This window comes from Hemiscyllium ocellatum, chromosome 8 (genome assembly GCF_020745735.1).
Source record: "Hemiscyllium ocellatum isolate sHemOce1 chromosome 8, sHemOce1.pat.X.cur, whole genome shotgun sequence".
Taxonomy (NCBI): Eukaryota; Metazoa; Chordata; class Chondrichthyes; order Orectolobiformes; family Hemiscylliidae; genus Hemiscyllium; species Hemiscyllium ocellatum.
The window spans coordinates 88,633,542-88,658,053 of NC_083408.1; the positions used below are offsets into that span (position 1 = coordinate 88,633,542).

The 24,512-nt window shown below is 40.3% G+C and overlaps 1 protein-coding gene across 2 annotated transcripts in view; it reads left to right on the forward strand.

The window, feature by feature from the left end:
- The window catches only part of syt16 (synaptotagmin XVI), a 76,311-nt gene that overhangs the window by 16,346 nt on the left and 35,453 nt on the right, over positions 1 to 24,512 (forward strand). For both annotated transcript variants that reach the window (XM_060828542.1, XM_060828541.1), the window contains exons 3-5: positions 12,507 to 12,763; positions 19,643 to 20,086; positions 23,107 to 23,296. In XM_060828542.1, the coding sequence (XP_060684525.1) occupies positions 12,507 to 12,763; positions 19,643 to 20,086; positions 23,107 to 23,296 (891 nt within the window). The remainder of the gene's footprint in view (positions 1 to 12,506; positions 12,764 to 19,642; positions 20,087 to 23,106; positions 23,297 to 24,512) is intronic.

Consider the following 24,512-nt stretch of genomic DNA (forward strand, 5'->3'; position numbering starts at 1 on the left):
GCATTCTAGTCGATATTTGCAGTGGAGTTATAAAAATATTAAAAGCTTTCAAATTTCAGTTCTGTAGCAGAATTGGCACAACTGAGTCAATGGCTCACTTTCTTACACAAGTAATAAGGTTCTACTGCGTCTGGACCCTTCATATCCATTCAACATTACTTTAAAGTCAACTTTAAATGGGCTACCTGCTCACATTAGAATAATACCAATTAGAAAATCCAATCTAGTTTTGTCACCTTTGTTTTGTGCAACTAATATGCTATTTGATTCTTTAAAAAATGTTATTTCTAAGAGTTGGGACTTTCAAACAAAGAGTTACTGGAAATCAGATTATCCTGAAGTTGTTGCTGGGTTTCTCTGTTAATACAGTGCAGCTAATCCATGCTTTATTGTCCGTAGTCCGTTTCCACTTATGTTTTCTGGATGCAAATGTTGCCTCCCTTTTGCGAATTACATTTGTGTGCTGAACTTTAATGATGCTTAATTTTTTCATTGACTTTTTACAATGGAAAACACATTCAGGTACTGCAAGTTCTAAAGGGAAATTAATCAATGGAATCACAGTGAGTGAACATGTAAGGATCAGATTTCTGAAAGCTGTGCTGTTGCCTCATAATATCTATGTTTAGTGGGTTGAAATCTTAATGAACAATATAAGCTTCTAGTTTGTTCAAATCTGTTAGCTTGGTCTAATTTTTTTTTAAGATTAGATTCCCTATGGTGCAGAAACAGGTCCTTTTGGCCCAACAAGTCCACACCGACCCTCCGAAGACCAACCCACCCACATCCCTCTGACTAATGTACTAATGCACTAATGCACTATGGGCAATTTAGATTGCCCATAGTGCTTAGTTTGTGGGAGGAAACTGGAGCACCTGGAGGAAACCCACACAGACACTGGGAGAATGTGCAAACTCCACACAGACAGTTGCCTGAGGCTGGAATCGAACCTGGGTCCCTGGCGTTGTGAGGCTGCAATGCTAACCACTGAGCCACTGTGCCACCCTTTTGAGAGCTCAGATTTATTTACATATTATGAATGAGCTCTTTGCCCCTATTTGTCTAGGTGTTAGGAGCTCAGCATAGTGGGGCTCATTGATAGGGTGATTGCCTATGACCAGTTGTTAATAGTGAGTCAAAATAAATTGATGCTGTAGGGCTCAGTATGTTTGGTAAACCTAACAGATGGATGATAAAGACTGTCTACTGTCAAGAGATGTAGAGAGGTACACTTTAATCCTGCTGATATGAAGACCAGAAAATTGAATATGATGGAGAGGAAACTGGCACTATTTGATGTTTCATGCTTATTGAATGTCATTCTGGAGGGATGTAGAGGAAGAGAATTGAGGATTAAGGATAAGCATATTTATTAGTAGTTCGACAGCAAAGATATTTAACAACTTGGAGCTTTCAATCAAATTGTGAACTGACAGACACCCCACTGGTAAAGAGAGGCTGTGAAATGAGTCACAGCCCTAACTGTGTTAGCTCACACTTATATCAACAGATGGGGTGATATATCAAGTAATTATTCTTTCTTAAATACCTCATCCAAAAACATCCTAAAGCATCCATTACCTCTTGAAAGAACTCCACAAATGGAGCTATCTCTGAAAAGTATAAAGGCCATGAGACATATTTCAGAAAGCTGGGGTGATGAAAATTGGATTTGACTGAAGGCAGGCACACGTTTGCATTTCCTCATTCCCCACTGGCAAAAATGCTGGGTGCCATGTTCAGACGAGAACTTGTGGAATTGGCTAAGCTGGAGGCCATGCTCATGAAAATTCACTTGCCCTGCTATCTTCTGCCTTCAGGGAATGCATTCTAAATAGTATAAAATTGCTAACTAAGAACATCTATTCCTCCATAGTTTGTACTATTTAGATTGTAGTCCTTGTATCCCTTGATTTCCTTCCACAAATGTACTCTCCCTCACTGTTCTCTGGATTGAAGTGCATTTGCCACTTCTTTGTTCACATTTTCTTGTAGTTGGCAATTTTCTTTCTCATTGCAGCCAATTTTTGAATCATTTGCAAACTTCTTAATTGTGTCTCCTGCACTTCACTTCAAATTATTGAAATATAGTACAAGAAGTGGGGAACCCAATATAGAACCGTGCAGAATTCCATGGAACCAGCCTTCCAGTCACAAAAAGAACCTGCTGAATGTCACACTTTGCTTCCTGTCACTAACCCAGTCTTGTATCCATTTTATCCTCTCCCTGCCCCTTTTCAGAGGCTATCTTCTGATATTCTTCGTTAGGATTGAAGGTACCAAACAAAGTTCCGTGGCCAGAACTACAGGGCAAAATCAGAAAGACCACTTGGAAGTGACTGCACTTCTGAATGATGATGACAAGTTTCTTTCAGACTATGAGGCCTTTCTGAAAAATTCATACATTTAATGGATGTCTTTAACATGTGAATCTTTAATTTTTATCTGATTCGGTAATGGATTGGTGCATCACTTGCACATTTCACGTTTTCAAGTGAGTGGATAAATGGCACTTGAAGAAACCTGGGGATTATTGTCTCAGGAAATGCTCACTGAATTGAAATACTGCTGGTAAAGGAATTGAAGCCAGCTAGATAATACTGGGAAACTTAGAAATAAATTAGAGTGCAACAAAGTGAAACAGACTTGGGAAATAGTGGTAGCATTTCAGGGCTTAAGAATTGATTGAAATGAATTAAAATTGGGATAGGAAGACCCAACTGAGAAACAAAAGTACCAAAACAGTAAAATAAAGAAAGAATCAGGTAGAAAGGCATGAAATACCATCTCAAATAAGAAATTGAAACTACGGTAAAGGAAAGAAATCAACTTCATGAAATCTAGACATAAGTTATTAACTTCAATATCTGAAAGCATCAGAAGTGGAATGCCGTACTTCAGACACTGACTGGAGTTTATGTGTTAAACTCCAACTATAACATGGAAGCCATTATTATGGAAAAGTAATTATTTTGAATTCAAATTTGCTTTTGCTGTCGAGAAAGAAAATTAGTTGTCACATATTCACCAGCGCAGATTTTGGCAGTTGTTTTCATTTCTCCTCAAAGGCATGTTTTAAATTAAAATTTGTCAGAAGATAACGATGTTATGGGACCTCAATGGTCCATAAATAATTTAAATTCTTTGTCTGACCCTGTCACAATCTCAACATCGCTCAGCTCCACCATCCCGAGACAAAAGTTGAGTCAGAAACTCTGAACATTTAAGGAGCATTTCGATATTCATTTGTGATGCAGTAACCTCCCAGGCTATTGACCAAGACTCAGAAAATGGGATTAGTTTAGTCAGATCTTTGGTGCAGACATGATGGCCTGAATGACCTCCTTTGGAACTGTCAATGTCTATGAATCCTTTTGTGATTGTTTTTGTTTGCATTGGCAAAGTACATGCAGAGTTTTGATTTCATGTGAAGTTGCCAAATACATTGCTGCAATGTCTTTGACGAATTTCCCAATGAGGTTTTAGTTTTGTAATTGTCCAAGCAAACTCCTGTTCCAAGACATAGCAGACCAAATGCAGGCTATTGCCATCTGGACTTCCTCATGCTTTTATATCTAGAATAAAATGGATTAAAAATGGGATATTTGCAGGTACATGAAGCAACAGGTGTACCAGTAAACAAATCATTGCTATTTACTGTATAATTGAAAGCCTGGTCACTTGGGTTACAGAGGAAATGACAGGAATTTCAAGACAGGATTACTATGGATGTTGTGAACTCATTTTATTCTCTAAAGCTGAAAAGGGTCTTGGTTTTTGCTGAGAGCAGCATAAGAGGAATAAGAGAGGAATAAATCAATTCAAAGGAACAGTTGCAGGAAACCAATAGGGATTCATTACAAGAGAATGTTGGTTGTATGAAAACTAATGAGCAGGAAAAACAAGATCAGGGTTTGGTAAGAATTGCTGTCTCATGAGGCAGAGATAAATGTGTAATTTTAAAAACTATTAGATTAAACGAGGAGGCCAAGTGTGCATTCAATTTGATTTAGGCTTTGTGTTCAACAGGAAATATTTCTAAAACTATTGGTGTTATTTATGTCCTCTGCATGGTTCCTGTCTATGATGTGGCCTAGACATCCGTCACTCAGGTGGACATTGGACACTTGAAGCAACATCGAGCTGGGTGGAGGTGTTTAGCTTAGTCTGGGGCCATGAAGTGAACTTTTGGAAACTGACTTTCATGAGATTCCTTTGTGCACACAATGGTTCTAACACCTCTGGGGTACTGTGAGCCAGGAATCTCTAAAATGCTGGTCTGACTTTGTGAGATTTGCAAAGGGGTTGGATGTTCTTATCTGCTGGTTAGATTGGAGAACTGTGTGAATGTCTACAATCCAAATTAAACTACATCCTTTGTTTGCACTTCTGAAAACAGGAAAGCATGGGATTGAGATCCCAGAATTGGGACCCGTCGATATTTGTAAAAAGTTCTCAAATCATCCAAGTCTTATGTTTTATAGGATATAAATGCTGCAAGAAGTGACCCTTTATCCATTAGATCAACTCTGCAGTTCTCTTCAAAAGGCCTGCTTTAACATCAAATACGGTTCATAAATAACTTGGAAACTTATTTATTTAACAGTTTCTTGGGGTGTGAATGACATGGGCTGTGGTGAGAAATGTGAGAGAATAGTGGAAGAAGTCCAGCAAGGCCTATCTCATCATTTGGAGCAACTTTCAGCATCATTTAATGAAGTTCTAAGCATTGAGGCAAGATTCTCAAGAGATAGCTGCAAGTTTCCTATTCAGAGGAATTATTGCTGTTAATAACTATATTGACTGCACATCTCACTTCATTAAATTCAGCTTCCTATCCTCCCACCCACAGGAGTGAATTCTTGATGTCGAAGTCAAGGCAGGTACCAAGCAAGTTTACCTCACATTTGGTCCAAAGATGACCTGGGGTAGTGATACCAGTCAATTCCAGGATATCTTGATAGAGGCACGTTGTTCTGGGTACAGCAAGTCGTAGAATGGTCCTGGAATTGGATGAAAGGGATGCCATAGAGTAGTTAATGAGGCAGGTTTGGTAACATACGCAAAGAGGCCTTGTGGAGAGGGACCCTCAATGAAACTTAACGAAACAGACACTTAACTAAAAATCATAAGATGTAGCCCCTTTTTTTTAAAATAAGCCACTTGTATATACCAGTTGAGACTGCATGAGGAATTGGATCTCACTAAGTTATTATCCAAGACTATATTGTTAAGAGTTTGCAACAAAACTGCAAGAAACAAAATTCTGAAGAGCACATCTTATCTGTGAATGAATCCTGCTCGCCTTTCTCAAATAGTGTGCTGTTGGAGTTTGCTGCACCTTTAACTTCTGTCTATTTCAAAGTTCTCAGCAATATCTAGGTCAATATTTACCCTCAATCACACAGATTGTCTAACCTCTTATGCTATTGCTGTTTGTGGGAGCTTTTTGTCTGAAACATTGCTGCCACACTTGCTCACACTGAACTTGAATTAAAGTAGGGGGTTGAGGACTTGTAGTAGACACATTCTTAACAAAGTTATGTGATCATTTTCTGGCCTGTATTTTGCTTTAAACATATTAACACCTCCCTTAAAGCAGTGTAAGAGTGTTAAGATTATGTCAGCAATAGAGATTCCCAAGAGATCATAATCTCTGGCTAAGTGGGCAGACAATCAGAGAAACTTACAGGCCATTTTAAAACTGAACATTCAAATACTATATTTTAAAACCTCTAGTTGAGGAGAGTAAATCCAATTTGCTTGTTTTGTCAAATTCACTTTGAAGCAAATTCCATAAGATATTACTTAGCTGTAAAATTCTTTTGATTCTCATGTTAAAGGAGAAGTGTTGGATCAAATCTCCTGGGTGCCATTGTATTTCGTGAGTCAGCCACTGAAGAGTAAGATTTTATAAAAATCCATTTTAGTTGAAATCATCTGCGTACTTGGAATGCATGTAAAAACCTCTAAAGCAACAATAGTGCTTTGAAATGTTGCAACGATTGTGAGCAAACAATGAAGTGAGGGACAATGATAATATCTATTCAGTTGTTACCATAGCAACTACAAGACCAGCCTTTCTAGTGGTGTCTCAGGCATAGAGTCATGAGATGTATAGCTTGGAAACAGACCCTTCAGGCAACTCTATAGCAGACTTTAATGATATAAGAACAATTTTGCTTTATTTAAAGAATAATTGTGAAACAAGGTCTGAGCTCCAAGGGATTGAAGTGTTTCCAACAATATGAAAAAGCTCATAAAAAGCACTGTTCAAGTAATTTGTATACATAAACTCTGTCTAAGGGTACCAGCATCTCAGATACCTGTCTTTAGTTCATTCGATTCACTCCATGTGATGTCAAGAAATGGCTGAAGGCACTCGATGTGGCAAAAGCTATGGGCCCTGACAAAATTTCTACAAATGTTCTGAAGACTCCAGAATTATGCAATGCTAGCATCCTGACAGCTACACACAATGTGGAAAATTGCCTAGGTTTGCCTGTAATGAAAAAATCTAATCCACCCAGTTACCACGTTATCAAAAATTATCATCAACAATGCAATCAAGCAGCACTTGTTTAGCAATAACGTGCTCACTAATGCTCAGTTTGGGTTCTACCAGGGCAACTCAGCTCCTGACTTCATTACAGCCTTAGTTGAAACATGGACAAAAGAGCAGAACTGTAGAGGTGAAGCGAAAATGACTGCTCTTGACATTACGGCAGCATTTGACCGAGTATGGCATGAAGGAACCATAGCAAAAGTAAAGTGGATGAGATTTGAGAGCTGTGCTCTCCACTGGTTAGATTCATACCTTTCACAAAGGAAGATAGCTGTGGTTGTTGGAGGTCAGACATCTTAGCTCTGGAACATCTCTGCAGGAGTTCCTCAGGGTAACATCTTAGGTCCAACCATCTTCGGCTGCATGATCAATGACATTTCCACATTATACAATCAGAAGTGAAGATATTCATTGACAATTGTACAGTGCTCAGTGCCATTCGTGACTCCTCAGATACAGAAGTAGTCTATGTCCAAATGCCGCAATATAATATTCAAGTTTGTGCAAAGTCTCAAGGAATATTTGTGCCGCATTGATGTCAGGTAAAAGCCATTTTCAACCAGGGACAATCTAAACATTGTCCTCTGATATTTAATGGCATTACTATTGCTGAATCCTCCTCTATCAACATTTTGGTGGGTGTCATTGATGAGAAACTGAAGTGGACTAGCTGCATAAATACTGTGACTGTAAGAGCAGGTTGGATGCTAGGAATCTTGAGATGGGTAACTGAACTCTTGACTCCTCAATAACTCTACCAGGTATAAGGCACAAGGCTGTGGAATGCTATTCACTTGTCTGGATAAATGCACTTCCAACAACACTCATGATACCATTCAGTTCAAAGCAGCCTATTTGTTTGTCTCCATCACTGAAGCACACTGGCAGCAGTGTATGCTGTGTACAAGATGCATTCCAACTAACCAAGGCTCCTTAGACAGCACCTTCCAAATCCACGAACATGCTAACTAGAAAAGTAAGGGCTGCAAAATTAATGAGAGCAACACTGCCTGCACCTTTCTCCTCCAGGATTAGCTGAGTTTTACTAAAAAAGACTATACACTATTCACTACTCCAGTTGAAGCAGTGGACAAGCCGGTAAAGTACTTTTTTTTGCTTAGAGAGGTGAAATTTTCTGTGTGGCACAATTTTGAAAGTATGTCCCAAACTATGGCCAGTCGTGTCCCTGTTTTTTCTGGTATCAATTTCTACTGAAATCTTCTAACCTCAGTGGCATGCAGTAGGGCATAAATTATAAATTTTGTGAGTTGAAGCTTACATGAGAACAAGTGAATCAATAAATCAGGAAGGTATAATGAAAGGAACAATTGTGTCCTCAAACTCCGACTTTCAATGTAATTTTGGTCAGTTTGTGGCCAATGGAAAGCAAAACTGCTTCTGTTTCCCATGAAGAAAGCATTGCTGAGAGGTCCAGTGATATCTGTGGTGAGAACATTATCATCGACTGGCTGTGAAGGAGAGACATATGTTTCCTGGGAATACCAAGTATGTAGTAGCAATTATGTCTTTGAAGCTGCCACAATACACAATCACCTTAAAGAATTCTCACACACAGCCAACCAAGAAATGAAAAATATCAAAATCAAATCACTTATTAAAAACTTTGCATGGAGTGAAATATAAATTGGGATACACACACAGGGGTGAAGGCAAATGCTGCTGTATCATGAAAGAAATCTTTTTCCCAAAAATATCACAGAAAAACTCTTTGTAAACTTTGGTAGTTAGTCATGAATACATTTCGAATACTCCACTACTCCACAAATGCAAAATTATATTTTTCAGGCCTGGATCAGGTGTTTAGCATTAGTTATTACTTATGTCACTCTAAAATTTAATTATCTCCAACTGAAGGTGGTGTAACCTTTTTGTCAGTATGCAACTGTAATGAAAGAGTGGAAAAGCAAAAGTTTTAGGCATATCAATTGATTTCAGTGATAACTGGCTCTGGGTATGGCATGTTGGGGATATTGCAGCCTGTGGTGGTACAGTAACAGATCATATTTCTGAATTTCCATATTAATGTTTATAGAACATCGAACATTACAGTGCAGTACAGGCCCTTCGGCCCTCGATGTTGCGCTGACCTGACATACCAATCTGAAGCCCACCTAACCTACAGTATTCCATGTACGTCCATATTCTTGTTCAATGATGACTTAAATGTACTTAAAGTTGGCGAATTTCCTACTGTTGCAGGCAAAGCGTTCCATACCCTTACTACTCTCTGAGTAAAGAAACTACCTCTGACATCTGTCCTATATCTATCATCCCTCAATTTAAAGCTTTACTCCCTTGTGCTCACTGTCACCATACTTGGAAAAAGGTTCTCCCTGTCCACCCTATCTAACCCTCTGATTATCTTAAGTGTCTCTATTAAGTCACCTCTCAACCTTCTTCTCTCTAATGAAAACAGCGTCAAGTCCCTCAGTCTTTCCTCATAAGACATTCCCTCCATACCAGGCAACATCCTAATAAATCTCCCCTGCACCCTTGCCAAAGCTTCCACATCCTTCTTATAATGCGATGACCAGAACTGTACACAATACTCCAAGTGCGGCCGCACCAGAGTTTTGTACAGCTGCAGCATAACCTCATTGTTCCGGAACACGATCCCTCTACGAATGTTTCCTGATGTTATGGTCAGATTTGGAAGCGTAGCGATGGACAAATGCTGACAGTTTGCCATCACACAGCTTCACAAAGTCCAAGCCAAAATTAATAGAAGTAGAATAAAACCTATTTAATTTTTGTAATATGACGAAGACGTTAAGGAAAACCCCTCAGTCTGTTCAAGAACTAGTATCAGATGAAAGCTAAGAAAGGAGAAATGGAGCAGTTAAAAACATTAGAATGTGGGGCTGCAAAAAAAGGCCCAATTAACACATTACACCAGTAAATATAAAACGCAGTCCTTGCAACTTTCAAGTCTTTCAGATGCAAATAAAGTGAGGAATTAGGTTATAACTTTGCAATAATGTTCACTGAAGAAATGAGGAAACTATCTGATTGGGAAGTATGTTTTCAGAGTTTTGTATGTACAAAAGAGCAAACATGACTTAGATCACAGATTAGTCAGGCACTTGGCATCAGAACTCTTCCCTGTTGGGAATTGCAGAAAGTGGATAGCTAATTGATTGTGGTTCCCATTAAGTACTTTCCATCACTCAATGGATGCAGGACAACTCTCGTAGCACTGAAACATCGCAAATGTAACTCCCGTCTTCACAAATGGAAAACTGGAGATAATTGATGTGAAAGTCTCACATTGACTTGGGGAGACTGATTTGAGATGGGGATGAGAATTGACTGTAGCGCATCGATTAGTTGGAGACCCATGAGTATGAGGATTGACTGCTCTTTGAAGTTGTATTGGATGCATCTGTCGACCCATTGGATAAGGGTAAAAGAGGAAATATTGAGCTGGATTTTAAGAAAGAGTTTCACATAGTTGCATAGGCAGAATTAATGGACAAGACCAAAATTATGGGGTAGCTGGAATCACAATGACAGTTAAAACGATGAGCAGCTGAAAACACTATGCAGAGTAATCAGAAAGATGTGATAAATTGTTCTTTTAATTAGTAACACAGATGATTTGGTGGTGCTAAAGAAAATGTGTAGAGTTGAATGATAGCATCTCTGAATGGAAAATAAAAGTAAAAGGAAGAGGTGTCACTGGGAGTTGGCTGTTTTGAGATATACTGCAGTCAGTGGGGATGGGACTGAGACCACTTCAGCTTAGCTGTGTAAAAAAGAGTAACTACTGGGGGGGGGACAGTTTCCAAACAGTATCATTGTCTCATTGTATGGAACAGAAAATGCCTAAAGCAAGAAAGCACAGATTATAGATTAAAACTCATTCCGAAATGTTCAGTCAAATCAAAGCTGCTTTAAGTTTACAAATATTGTCAGACAGGAGCAACAGCAAATGTAAAAGCATCAGTGTGCAAATTCAGAAAGACTTGAAGACAGAGGTTATGGTTGGAACCATTTGAAAGTATAATACCGGACATGAGCAGAGTAAGAACCCACCACAAGAGAGAGATTTCAGAATATTGGTAGGAAAACACTTACCCATCAGTCCAATATTCTCAAGTAATAAGAAAATAAACAAATTATTTTGCTGTTTTTCAGAAGGCGTGACACAGAAAGGTGTCATGTTAGCCAGTTTTGATTATCCTGTGCTATCTTAGTCCCTCAATTCTACATCTTTAGAAAAGATTTGTGGTCAACAATGTAAAAGAACTGCCGGGACAGGTGTTAGCATAGACAGCTATACCATGTTTCAAAAAGGAACAAGACATTTGTCTGGAAGTGTACATGGATATTTAGTTTTGGGAATTTAGTTATAGTTGTATAGATTCCTTGCAGGGAAGAGAGGTATTAAGTAAATATGGAGTGGCATAATTATCACTTGGGGGCACCTCCCTCAAACACATTGAGGGCCATTTCAAGTCATGCCCACAATAGGACAGAGCAGCTGTGATGCCCACAGTGTAAACCCCAAGCCATTTTGAAGCCAAAACTGGTTAGCCCATCTTCTTAGACAGTGAGAACAATAAACAAAACATTTATCTTCTCTGATAAACAGCTGATGTAGAAAGGGAAAAAATGTAATCCTCCATAATCTTCAGGTTGACCTGGAGGAAAAGGTAGTATTGCTGCTCATGCTATTTTGACTCACTGATGTTGTAGCTGCTGAATCTGTAACTTGTGGCACTTTTCAATGCACTTCACTTTAATCAACCTGGTTGAATGTATTATAGAACTCCTCTGGACTAGCAGGATTCTGGCCAAAGGGTTCATAGCTCATAGTCTCTGATGTTAATCTGTGCCTCTGCACCACAAGGCATTCTTGATCTTCAATGATAAAATTGAACAAAGTGCCACCTGTCCCCAGGTAATTAACAAAAAACTGTATTGTGCCCTTAAAAGAAGCATTTAAGGGAGGGAATTTGTCCCAAGTGATATCATTTTGCTGTTAATCTTTTGAAAAAAAAACCCAGCATCCTGTAAAGTTCTAACAATGCGTTCCACTAACAACTCAACTGAAAAACAGCTTCCTTTTCAGTCTGATATGCATCGTTCTATAAACAAGTAAGTTGCCAAAAATATTATATGGTCCATCAAACAAAAACTCTTTTGAGACTGCAGTCGTATAGATCTTTGTTCCCGTCAAAGAACTGTCTGTTCATCTGAAAAATGTCCACGGCCTATATTCTGTTTCTCTCCCCAGTGAACAGTTATGGGGATGATGAGGAGTTGACCACATCTACAGACAGCGATGAGGAAGTGATCAAACAGTTTGAATTCTCTGTGTCGAGGTCCCAGAGTTTCCGCTCTACAGTGTCAGAAAAGGTGACGCAGGCGGGTTTAGAGCGTAGGCAGAAATTTAATCGTTTACCTTCGAATCACGAAGAGTACAGCACAGAGGCCTCTGAAGTCGAAGGTACCATGCATGGCTTGTAGGATTACTAGACAGTCTAAACCATTTTCTGGTTTCCTTTGCAGCTTGCAACCTTGAATGTGTTTTCCTTTTTATTCTCATATTTGTCTCATTCCTGCAATTTGCCTTTCTAGCTTCAGACGCATATTGCATAAGGGCAGTGAAAAATAAGCCTGGGCTGCATGAAATCGTTGCTAATATTAATAAAAGCAATAGCAATTCTATCATGTTTGCATGAGTTAACCAGTCCCTTTTTATGTTGCGGTTTAGTTCTAACTGAATCGGAACCTACGAAACTGAGAAATACTTCATGTATATGGTTTAAGCATGTATTTAATTATTATGTTCCATATTGTGAGCTAATACTGATTGAAAGGTGATGCAACAGACTCCTACCCATATTGTTATATTCATTGCGCTTTGCTTTTTGTTTCATGATGCTTTAAAAATGTCTCACATTTGCCTGTTTAGATACAGATAAACAGCATCAGTTTAGCATCCAAGGTAATTGTTCTGATCAAGAAGATCAGTTATCCATGGGTTCAGGCACTGCGTCTGAGGGTGGAACAGGTCATCCAAGGGCTTCAGATGAAACAGCTGGAACTCCGGATAAGAATCACGGGAAACAGCAAACTGAAGAGGGAAGTCTCGATCAAGAGACCAACTTTGACAATCAGGCCTATGAAGGAAATGACCAAACAGACAGTTCATCAGCATGGAGTCCAGAGGTAATACATTATGAGTTCAGTTCATTCCAAAGCTACATGTCAAATGTTACCTTTATCACAGATTTTAATGTTTAGGCAAAAAAAATCTACAGCATAGAATTAACTTCTGTAATTCAGTATAAATCACCTTTCTCTTATTCCAACTTAGTTGCCCTTTGTCTTATTCAGCTAGGAGAAAGTGAGGACTGCAGATGCTGGAGATCAGAGTTGAAAAATGTGTTGCTGGAAAAGCGCGGCAGGTCAGGCAGCATCCAAGGAGCAGGAGGCTTTCCTGAAGAAGGGCTTATGCCCGAAACGTAGATTCTCCTGCTCCTTGGATGCTGCCTGACCTGCTGCGCTTTTCCAGCAACATATTTTTCAGCTCTGTCTTATTCACCCTGAACATAAAAAGTAAATAGTTGGACATAGTGTCTGCTTAAATTGTACAGATTGCCTTATAAAAGTTTTAAATGAGAGAGAAAATTAAATTTGATAATTATTCACTTTGAGGTAATACATGCATTTTGAAACTGCACTAGAATTTAAATTATAAACATATCCAATAATTTTTTTCATAGTTTCAAATTGTGCCTGAGAAAGGTTGTATTGTTTTCTTTCAACACTTGAACAAATTTTTTGCTAAAGCTGTGCATCATGGTAAATGTCATTTGTATCTTGTAATTGTGGCCCTCCAAATGGAAACACATAAATAGCAACCCTTGAACCATTTCTAGATGCCGAAATGTGTGTCAGTGTGGGATCAAGTCTAGATAATGGTGTTTTTAAAGGAATGGAAAATCGAAGAGTTTTTCTTTTGAAAGCGTACCCTCTGTTGTCCCACATGAAAGTTCAAGAAAGTGGTCACTACTACCTTCTCCAGGCCAGTTAAAGATGGGCCTAATTGCTTGCCCAGCCAGTGTCGTCAATATTCCATGAATGAAGCGAAGGACATTAATTTCAGCTTGCGAGTCTCAACTCATCTCAGTCACAGTCTCTAACTTCAGGTTACTTAATCTTTATCCTGAAGTTAGAGACTGGAAAAACTAACAGAGATTCCTACTCTTGAATGCAAACTCGCCTACACAGATTAAGAAAGCTTCCTCTGTTGCACCCTATATTCAAATATTTAAGTTTGAATTTGATGAATGATGACTCTCTATGCAACCAGTTACAGCATGGGAATCGGGGGATCGTTCTCCACTGGTTACACTCAGCCAGCATATGGTGGTTGCAGTGATTGGTTTAGTCGTCTCAGCTCAAGGACAACGTTTAAAGTACTCCTGGTGTTATCCTCGGCCTGATCATCTTTAGCTGCTGCTTCAACCACCTTCCCTCCATCATAAGGTCAAGATGGGAATGTTTGCCAATGATTGCGCAATGATCACCATTCTTGACTCCTCAGATACTGAAACAGTCCACATCCAAATGCAACATGACATGAACAATATCCAGGGAGAGGGTGAGGACTGCAGATGCTGGAGATCAGAGTTGATAGTGTGGTGCTGGAAAAGCACAGCCAGTCAGGCAGCATCTGAAGAGCAGGAAGATCAATGTTTCAAACACAAGCCCTTCATTAGGAATGAGGCTAGTGGGCCAAGGGGGCTGAGAGATAAATGGGAGGGGGTGGGGCCAGGGGGAAGGTAGCTGAAAATGTGATAGGTAGATGAAGGTAGGGGTGAAGGTGATAGGTCAGAGACAAGGGTGGAGCAAATTGGTGTGAAGGAAGATTGACAGGTATGTCAAATGAAGAGGGCTGTGCTTAGTTGGAAGGTTGGCTCTGGGATAAGGTGGAGGGATGGGAAATGAGGAAACTGGTGAAATCCACATTGATCCCGTATGTTTGGATCGTCCCAAGGCAGAAGATGTCAGTTGTTAAGGGTTTGGCAATGGAGGAGGCTCAGGACCTGCATGCCCTTGGGGGAGTTTGGCTGAGGGGTGGTGGGGTTGTCCAGTGCGTGTGTCCCAGAAATGTTCTCTGAAACGTTCCACAAGTAGGCATCCTGTTTCCCCAGTGTAGAGAAGACCACATCGGGAACAGCGGACTCAACAGTAATGATGTGTGTGTGGAAATGCAGGTAAATCTCTGACAGATGTAGAAGGCTCCTTTGGGCCTTGGACGGAGGTGAGGGGGGAGGTTTGGCACAGGTTTTGCAATTCCTGTGTGGTGGCAAGGGAAGGTACCGGGAGTGGGGTGTGGTTGGTGGAGGGGCATGGACCTGACAAGAGAGTCGCCGAAAGTGGATAGCGGTGGGGAGGGAAATATATCCCTGTGGTGGGGTCTGTTCGTAGGTGGTGGAAATGGTGGAGGATGATACGATGCATCCAGAGGTTGGTAGGATGGAAGGTGAGGACAGATGAGTTCTGTCCTTCTTGCAGTTGGAGGGATGGGTTTGAGGGCAGAGGTGCAGGAAGTGGAGGAGACATACTGGAGGGCATCATCGACCACATGGGAGGAGAAAGAAGGAGGCCATCTGGTTGTTCTGTGGTGGAATTGGTCGTTCTGGGAGCAGATGTGGCAGAGGCAGAGGAATTCAGAATAAGAAATAGCATTTATACAGGAGACTGGGTGGGAAGAGATGTAGTCCAGGTAGCAGTGGGAGCTGTTGGGTTTGTAGTAGATGTCCATGTTGAGTCAGTTACAGTTAATGGATATGGAGAGATCCAGGAAGGGGAGGGAGATGTCCAAGATGGTCCAGGTGGACTCAAGGTTGGGGTGAAACGTCTTAGTGAAATTGATAAACTGCTCAACCTCCTTGTGGGAGCATGAGATGGCGCCAATACATCATCAATGTAGCAGAAGAAAGGGTGGGGAATGGTGCCGGTGTAGCTGTGGAAGATGGGATTGTTCCATGTACCCGACGATGAGACAGGCATAGCTGAGGTCCATGCGAGTGCCCACAGATACCCCTTTGGTCTGGAGGAAGTGGGAGGATTCAAAGGAGAAATTATTGATGGTGAGGACGAGTTCAGCCAAACAAATGAGAATGTCAGTGGAAAGGTATTGTTGGGATGTTGGGAGAGGAAGAAACAGAGGGCTTGGAGGCCCTTGTCATGGCGGATAGACGTGTATACGGACTGGATGTCCATGGTGAAGATGAGGCATTGGGGACCTGGGAAACGAAAGTCATGGAGGAGCTGAAGGGCATGGGTGGTGTCCCAAACATATGTGGGGAGTTCCTGGACCAGGGGTAATAGGGCGGTGTCAAGGTATGTCGAGATGAGTTCAGTATCCAGGCTTGGGCTGACAAATGGTAAGTAAGATTCTTGCCACACAAATGCCAGGCAATGGCTATCTCCAACAATAGAGAATCTAACCATCAGCCCTTGACATTCAATGGCATCACCATCACTGAATCCTCCACTGTCAAATTCCTGGGAGTTAAAGTTGACCAGAGCTGAACTGGACTAGCCATATAAATACTGTGGCTACAACATGGATCATAGGCTAGGAATTTTAGTATGTAACTCACCTCTTAACCTCCAATGCCTACCATTCATGAGGCACAGTTAGGAGTGTGATGGAACACTCCCCATTTGCCTGGATGAATGTAGCTTCAGTCGCACTGAAAAAACTTGACACCAATCAGGGCAAAGCAGCACACTTGATTGGCACCATATCCACAAACATCCATCCCGTCCACCACTCATACTTAGTAGAAGCAATGTGTACCATCCACAAGATAAACTACAGAAACTCACCAAGGCTGTTCCGACAGCACTTTCCAAATCCCCACAATCACTTTCACTGGAAGGACAAGGGCAGCTGATACATGGGAGCACCAACATCTGCAAGTTCCCTGCAAACCACTTGCCATCGTGATTTGGAAACATAGACTTTTGACACTGTGTTGGAGGTAGTATATTGGCACAGATAGTGAATTGGCTAATGGGCAGGAAACAGCACATAGGGATAAGGGTTCTTTTTCCGGTTGGTGACCTGTAATCAGTGTTTCACAAGGATTGGTGCTGGGACCATAACTGTTTCTATATTAATGACTTAGAGGAAGGAAATGAATGTACTGCAGCAGATTTGTAGACAGCACAAAAATAGGTGGAAAGGCCGATTGTGAGAGGGATACAAACAGTTTGCAGAGAGATGTTTATTGGTTAAGTGGGCAAAAAAGTTGGCAAATGGAGTATAATGTGCAAAAATGTGAAGTTGTTTATTTTGCAAGGGAGAGAAAAAGAACAATATTATTTAAATGGAGAAATACTGCAGAAAGCTGCAACACAAAGAGATGCTTGTACATGAAACATGGAAAGCTAGCACACAGGTGCAGCAGGTAATCAGGAAGGCTAATGAAATGGTGGCCTTTATTTCAAGGGAGTTGGATTATAAGAGTAGAGAAGTCTTACTGCAACTCTGCAGGTTGTTGATGCGATCACATCTGGAGACTGTGAGCAGTTTTGGTTCCCTTATTTAAGGAAAGACATTAGTTTATTGGAGGCAGTTCAGCAAAGGTTCACTAGGATGATCTTTATGGAAAGATTGTCTTGTGAGCACAGATTAAACATGTTGAGACTACTCAGTGGAGTTTAGATAAATGAGAAGTGACCTCATTGAAACATATAGGATTCTTAAGGGGCTTGACAGGGAAATGCTGGCAGGATGTTTCCCCTCATGGGAGAGTCTAGGATCAGAGGGTATAGTCTCAGAATAAAGGTGTACCAATTTAAGACTAAGACGAGGAGAATTTTCTTATTTCAGGATTGAGAATCTTTGAATTCCTTGCCAGAGAGAGCTGTGGGGGCAGAATCTCTGAGTATATTTAAGCTGAGATAGATGGCTTTTTGATTAGTGGGGGAATCAAGAGTGATAGGAGTGTGGACATGAGGAGTGCCAGATCAACCATGATCCTGTTGAATGGTAGAGCAGGCCAGAATGGTCTACTCCTGTTCCTATATCTTTATGGTCTTGTTATGACCATACCACTGTTCCTTCAGTGTTTCTGGGTCAAAATACTTGATCTCCTTCCCTGTAGTATTGTGAATGTGCTTATACCAAATGGACTGCAGTGGTTCAAAAGGGCAGCTTGCCACCACCTCCTCAAAATTGGCTAGGGATAGGTAATAAATGCTGCCCCAGCTGGCAATGCCCATAGCCCATGAATGAGTAAGGAAAAATCATATACCGCAGAAGAAACTCTTTTTTTAAAAGAGCTATCCAATTAAATTCCCCTGTTCAGGAAATTGCAAATTTAAATGTAATTCAGTTTCATGGTGTGTTGCGTTAAAAAGGAAAGCTCTGCAACTCTTGTTCCATACAGTGGATTCTTGCTAGCCTCAGTGTAGACAGAGGCGGAGTGTTCCTGCCCACCCACAGCAGGTTGTCCATGGCTTGTTGACTAGCCAGTGTCCTATTACTGACTTAGAAATCAGGGCCAGTAGGTAAAGGCCATTCCAGAACTTCTAAATCCTCATACAACACGGAAATATGGTTATTGTACACCCTCTGTTTAAAAATTACGAGTGCAAAGAAACATCTCCTTTATTTGCTTGAATTATATTACAATACTGCTTCGTGTTTTTCTTAGTTTCAAAGAAAGAAGGGAATGAATCTGTGTGAGAACTGGTGAACAAAGTATTGCTAAATCTAACAGCTCTACAATGTTTGGGGAGGCTATGTAACCTCATACACTGGATTAGCTGTTCTGAGTTTCTGGTGTTATTTGATCACATTTTTGTCCCCCCCTCTGTCAAGCTGTCTTCACATTTTTGATGTTTCAGTCCAGTAACTGGATGCCTGTCTGATGCATGGTTTCAAGGCTCTTGATCTAATTACTTCTATAAACCTATTTATAGGGATAGAACCTTGATCATTGTCGTAGAAGCAATAGTTTTTAAAAAAAGTACAAAGGGTGAATTCTTCATCTTTTAATTCCAAATGCAGCCTTGATCTTGTGCCAAGATGCTGAACAATAGCAATTTGGAGCACACAAGAAAAATACCATTCTGTGATTGAGGTATTAAGTGCAGTAAATTGGGGGAGGAGGACGAAGCTAATGTTGAGTAGTGATTTAAAACAGTGCACTCATACTTCATCTCTTGATTCCTTGGTTTTTGAATCAAAGCCAGAAGAAAATGAAATGAAGGCTTCCTCTTACTGACTGCTACAAAGGGTCATAGGAACAATGTGTTCCAGCACTTTAATTCCAGTTTTTAACTCTCTTCCAGGTCACTGTATGCATTATTGAAGTAGGTTGTTTTTCAACATGTTCTCAGTTCATTACTTCCTGAGTAGCAGTTATGTTTGTTTCCACCCCCTCCTATTTGATTTGCTTTGCATTATTAAGTCGTACATCATTTGTGGATGGACATCCACTTCTAATGCAATAGCTCTGTCCTTCTATGGGCACACATGCTCATGTTTTCGGCTGGAGTCTGAGGGCCACTTGTTTAATCCTCTGCTTAGGAGGCCATTTGCAGCATCTCCACTGTCACATTGACTGAAATTGGCTAATCCAGCATTGATTCATTGAAACGTTGAACTTTCCTCAGTACTTCCTAACTTTGTGTATTTATAGAACTGCATTTTTAATGCATCTAAAAAAGGAGTTCAAATTATATTTAATGGTTATATTGTATATAGTGTGATAAAGACCAGAGGTTAAATGTTGCTTAGTCAGTGATCAATAATGTAGTTTTCTCATCAGAATCTTAATTCTACTCCATGTTCACAAATCCATATCCCACTAATTTGTTGTTTCCAGTTTTAATCCTTTAATTAACCTATGAACATCCCCTGCTCAATTGTTCCATTGGATCTTGGACATCTCCGCTAGAAATGTAATGATTATAACAAAATGACTACAAGTAATTTATGTTGAAACAATTTCACAGCATGATGGAATGTTTTCTACTTAAGACAAATATTAACCACAAGACTTTGATCATTTTTAGGAGACAGAGGGAAAGCCAACAGTTCCTCAGCAACAGGACCCACCTGAGCCAATTTCCAAATGTGGAGACCTCTACCTCACATTCAATTACAAACCCTCCAACCACAAACTGGCTGTTACAATAGTTACAGCTAAAAACATCCCAGATAAGGACCGCAGTGGGGCAAATTTTTGGCAAGTTCATACGGTCCTCTTACCGGGCAAGAAGCAGCGTTCCAAAACCAATGTACAGCGGGGACCTATGCCAGTCTTCAATGAGACTTTTAGGTTTAATAAGGTGGAGCCAGAGGACCTGCATAATCATGCTCTCCGCTTTCGCCTGTACGCAGTGAGGAAGATGAATCGAGTGAAAATGATGGGGGAGAAGTTGTTTTACCTCAGGAATCTAAACCAGGAGGGAGAAATGGAAGTTTCACTAGTTCTAGAGCCAAGGAGTAACATAACAGTAAGTACGATGATGAGAAACAAATTAAACATCCATTTTGCTGAAACATAATTATAGTAGTGGGAGATGGCAGCATTGACCAAACAACATAAAAGTAGGCCGTCCTGCCCATAGTGTTGATGCTAACTCCTGTAAAGAGTTGTCCTTCCAGTTCCACTCCCTTGCACTTTCCTCATGATGCTTTTCATCTTCAGCTATTCAAAGGAAACATCTTTGTCTCACCCCGCTTTTATTTTAGATGACTCTAAATGGATAAATTCAATAGTTGTAGTAAACTTGTTCCATCTAAAATGTCAACTTTCAGAAAAATCCTCTCTTTTTCAAAAGCATGCAGGTTAATAAAAATGAGTGACCTGTTAACCATTGAAGGGTTATTGCTGGTATATCTGAAATTTTCTTACTGTTTTCCTCTGAGATTGTAATTGTCCAGTCTGATTGAAGGGCCTTTAATTACACTATAGTCAGCAAATATAAATTGAATGATTTAATAGTTCCAAAGTTGCTGATTGGACAGAATTGACAGTTCATAAAGATATTAGCGAGAAGTTTAGTTAATTATTAGTAAAGTTATGGTAGAACAACTTTTCATTCCTACATTGCTTGCATGGGCATCATTCAGAATGGTTATTTAAATGATTGTGAAGATCTCAATTAACCTTTCACTATTGCCTTTAACATGGAGTTGTATTGTTTTCCTGCTACACCAATGGGTGGCACCCTAACTTCTAATGTGGACTTTTGACTTGCTCCATTACATCATAACATAGGGTCGTCTATTTTCCCCCCAAGTTCAACCGTCCCACCAAATGTTTTCAGAAAAAAAAATCCACCCTTTATTTCTTAGCAATTGAAAGTTTGAAAGCCTGAAATAACAATCTAACCAAAAAAGAAATGAGACAATATATGTATCACAATGATAAAATTTGAGCTTTTTACAGAATTAAGTAAGCCCTACAGAGCAGAAAGAAGCTGTTCAACCTACTGAGTTTGCACTAACTCTCCACAGAGCATCCTACCCATTCCCAGCCACCTACGCTTTCTCTGTAACCCTGCATTTATCATAGTTAACCCACCTAGTTTCGGCAATTTAGCGTGGCCAATTAACCTAACCTGCACATCTTTGAACTGTGGGAGGAAACTGGAGCACCCAGCGGAAACACAGACACAGAGAGAAAGTGCAAACTCCACACAGTTACCCGAGACTGGAAGAGAGTCTAGGTCCCTGGTGCTGTAAGGCAGCAGTGTCATAACTATGACACCGTGCTGACCCATGGTGTTTTCTAAAGACATTGTTGAGGGTTTCATCGAATACACACTGAGTTAGTTTTAAAAATTCTAGGCTGTTCTTGCCTTTTTTAGTTGAACGATGCAGTCTTAGTGTGTATACATTAGCTAAGCTTCCATGATACATCGCTAATTATTGTAGAGATGTTGTCCTTTGGCCTTCACCATCAAGTCATAGAGTCATATAGCATGGAAACAGACGCTATGGTCCAGCTCTGACTTAGTCCCATTTGCCAGTATTTGGCCCATTTCCCTCTAAATCCTTCCTATTTCAAATACCCATGTCTTTTAAATGCTGTAATTGTACCTGCTTCCACCATTTCCTCTGGCAGATCATTCTATACATGCACCACCCTCTGTGTGGTAAAAGTTACCCTTCAGGTCCTTTAGCAACCTTTCCCTTCTCACTTTAAACCTATACCCTCTAATTTTGGACTCCCCCACCCTAGGTGCTCAATTGATTTAGAAGGAAAACTGGAAGTCAAATTTCAGAAGCCCTTTTTCCAGATGGAGTTCTCATTGAGTTTCTTTAACACAAGCTACATGTACATTTGTGTAAGTGAGAAGTTTTTACAGACTGTACTGATCACAAAACTGTTGCTTTTTTTGGTGCTCTATGAAAATCAGTAACCATTTTAAGCTGCGGTGTTGTCTTCTTAATTTGGTTCCATTTATCAATGTTCTTTTCAAGCAATGGAAATTATACACTTATCATACTTTTGGTGTGAAAAATGTACAGTTTCTACTGATTTGTCACCTGTGTGAGAGAAAGAAACACAGGGAGTGTCTAATCTCCTCTTACTTTGAGTTATTTTGAAAAAAAAAGCAATGTGTTTGGAAGCGCTTGGACTGAATGAAAAAGGTTAAGGTAATGATATCCCACCTCATTTGCTATTTGTCTCTTTGGGGGGATTGGAGAAAGGTGGACATAGAATGAACTCAGTGAATATAGAACGAGGTAGAAGGAAGATATAGCAAATATTTAGCAGTTTAGCAAATCAACCAAAGAGAGGTAGGATGAGTGATGAAAGTGATTGGGGTTGGCAATATGACTGGAGGACTGGCTTAAAAAGGACTGATTTAACTGAATATATGAAGGATGTGATGAGAGTGTACAAGGAGAGAGAATGAGAAGCGATCTGCTAGGTGCTGCAATTTCCACTTTGCCCATTGGAAAGTGGAGCCTGCAGCTGTCAGTGTCTGCTTTTCCAACCATTCCCATGATTATATACTTTGCAGCTGGATGGACAGACCAAAAGGCAGAAACAACAGTAAGACAGAGATAACAGAAAAGTATTTTTAAAAGAGAGGTCAGAACAGGCGAGGACATCCAGGGAAAAAAAACAGCAACACCAAGATAATAATGATAGTTCAGAGGACAACTGTGAGCCCTGCCACAGGATATTCAGTCGTTCTTGCTAACAGAATGATTTTGTTTTCGGGTAATCCTTCCTGAACATAACGGTGCTCTTTAAGGGAGATGGAAAATGACAGTCTGCACACCCACAATTTCCTGATACGTACTGCTGTGAGTGCCTTCTACTTAAAGACAGGAAACATATTAGTTAATTTAGATATTGCACCGATGAATCATGTCACCTCTGTTACTATCTTACGATCCACTGCAGACTGAACTGATGATATTTCTGACTACCTTTTAAAATGCTGAACCTGAGTATTTGGAGAAATGTTCATTGAGTATTTCAGGTTAAAGATAATGTTTTGCTGTCCGACAGAGCGGAGATTCACAGATCAGCCTGTCTGCCATCTCTCACAGTGACAGTGCTTCGTCTACACAGTCGCTTTCACATGGTGGAACACCGGAACTACTTGTTGGATTATCTTACAATGCCACGACAGGAAGACTTTCTGTTGAAGTAATCAAAGGCAGTCACTTCCGAAACTTGGCTCTGAACAGACCACCTGGTTAGTGAAATAAATCTTTATTACAACAGAACAGTTGTGGTATATTCAATGAAATGTTTGCTCATGTAGTCCCTTTCACAATTACTTTCACATTTCCCCATTCTCCCTTCAAGAATGCAAGCGCATACTTTCACCATGACTAAAATCTCATTCCAAGACCTTTAGAGTTTGGGTATATGTGAACCAATTAATATTGAAGATTAAGTCTACTCATTACCGGTCGTTCTGCTATAATGTTCTTTCATTAACTCAAATTCACTATAACGTGATTGACAGATTAGGTACACTGTTTCTAAAGTGCAAACTTTTAAAACATGTGTTGGCTGTAACGCGATTGCATTGCCAACACCTTAAGCACTGTTTCTAAAGCTTGATTTTTCTATAACGTGGATTTGCACAAGAACGCTTGCATCGCATTATAGAAGAACTACCTGTAGTCTTTCCTTCCTGTCCCACACAGTTGTAATGTCTGAGGCATGATAATACATGGAATGTGCACTGACAAGCCAGGTCAATTCGGGGAGAAAAATGGAAAATTCCTTTGTGTTTTCCCTCAACTTTCCTCTCCTTACCACGTAGGTTCTGTACTATAAATTGAATTGAATTGAATTGAATTTATTGTCATGTATACCGAGGCACAGTGAAAAGCTTAATAATGTGAGCAATACAGGCAGATCACATAGGTAAATAGCATAGATAAGTAAATAATAAGTAAACAGCAGCAAAACAAAAACACAGGTACAGGGGAATGTTAAGACTCTGTGAGTCCTTCAGTATTCTAACAACAGTGGGGTAGAAACGGTTCTGAAAGCGGCTGGTACATGTGTTCAGGTTTCTGTACCTTCTCCCCGATGGTAGAGGTTGTAGAAAAGCATTACCAGGGTGGAATGGGTCTTTGAGAATGCTGGCGGCCTTTCCTTGACAGTGGGCCTGGTAGATGGATTCTATAGATGGGAGATTGGCCTTTGTGTTTGTGGCCAAGTTACTCTCTGTAACCATCTCTGATCTTGAATGGTACAGTTGCCATACCAGGTAGTGATACATCCAGACAGGATGCTCTCAATGGCGCACCTATAAAAGTTGCCAAGGGTATTCACCATCATGTCAAATTTTCTCAGCTGCCTGAGGAAGAAGAAATGTTGTTGGGCCTTTGTAACCAGTGCGTCCACATGAAGAGTCCAAGAAAGCTTGTTGTGGATGACCACTCCCAGGAGCT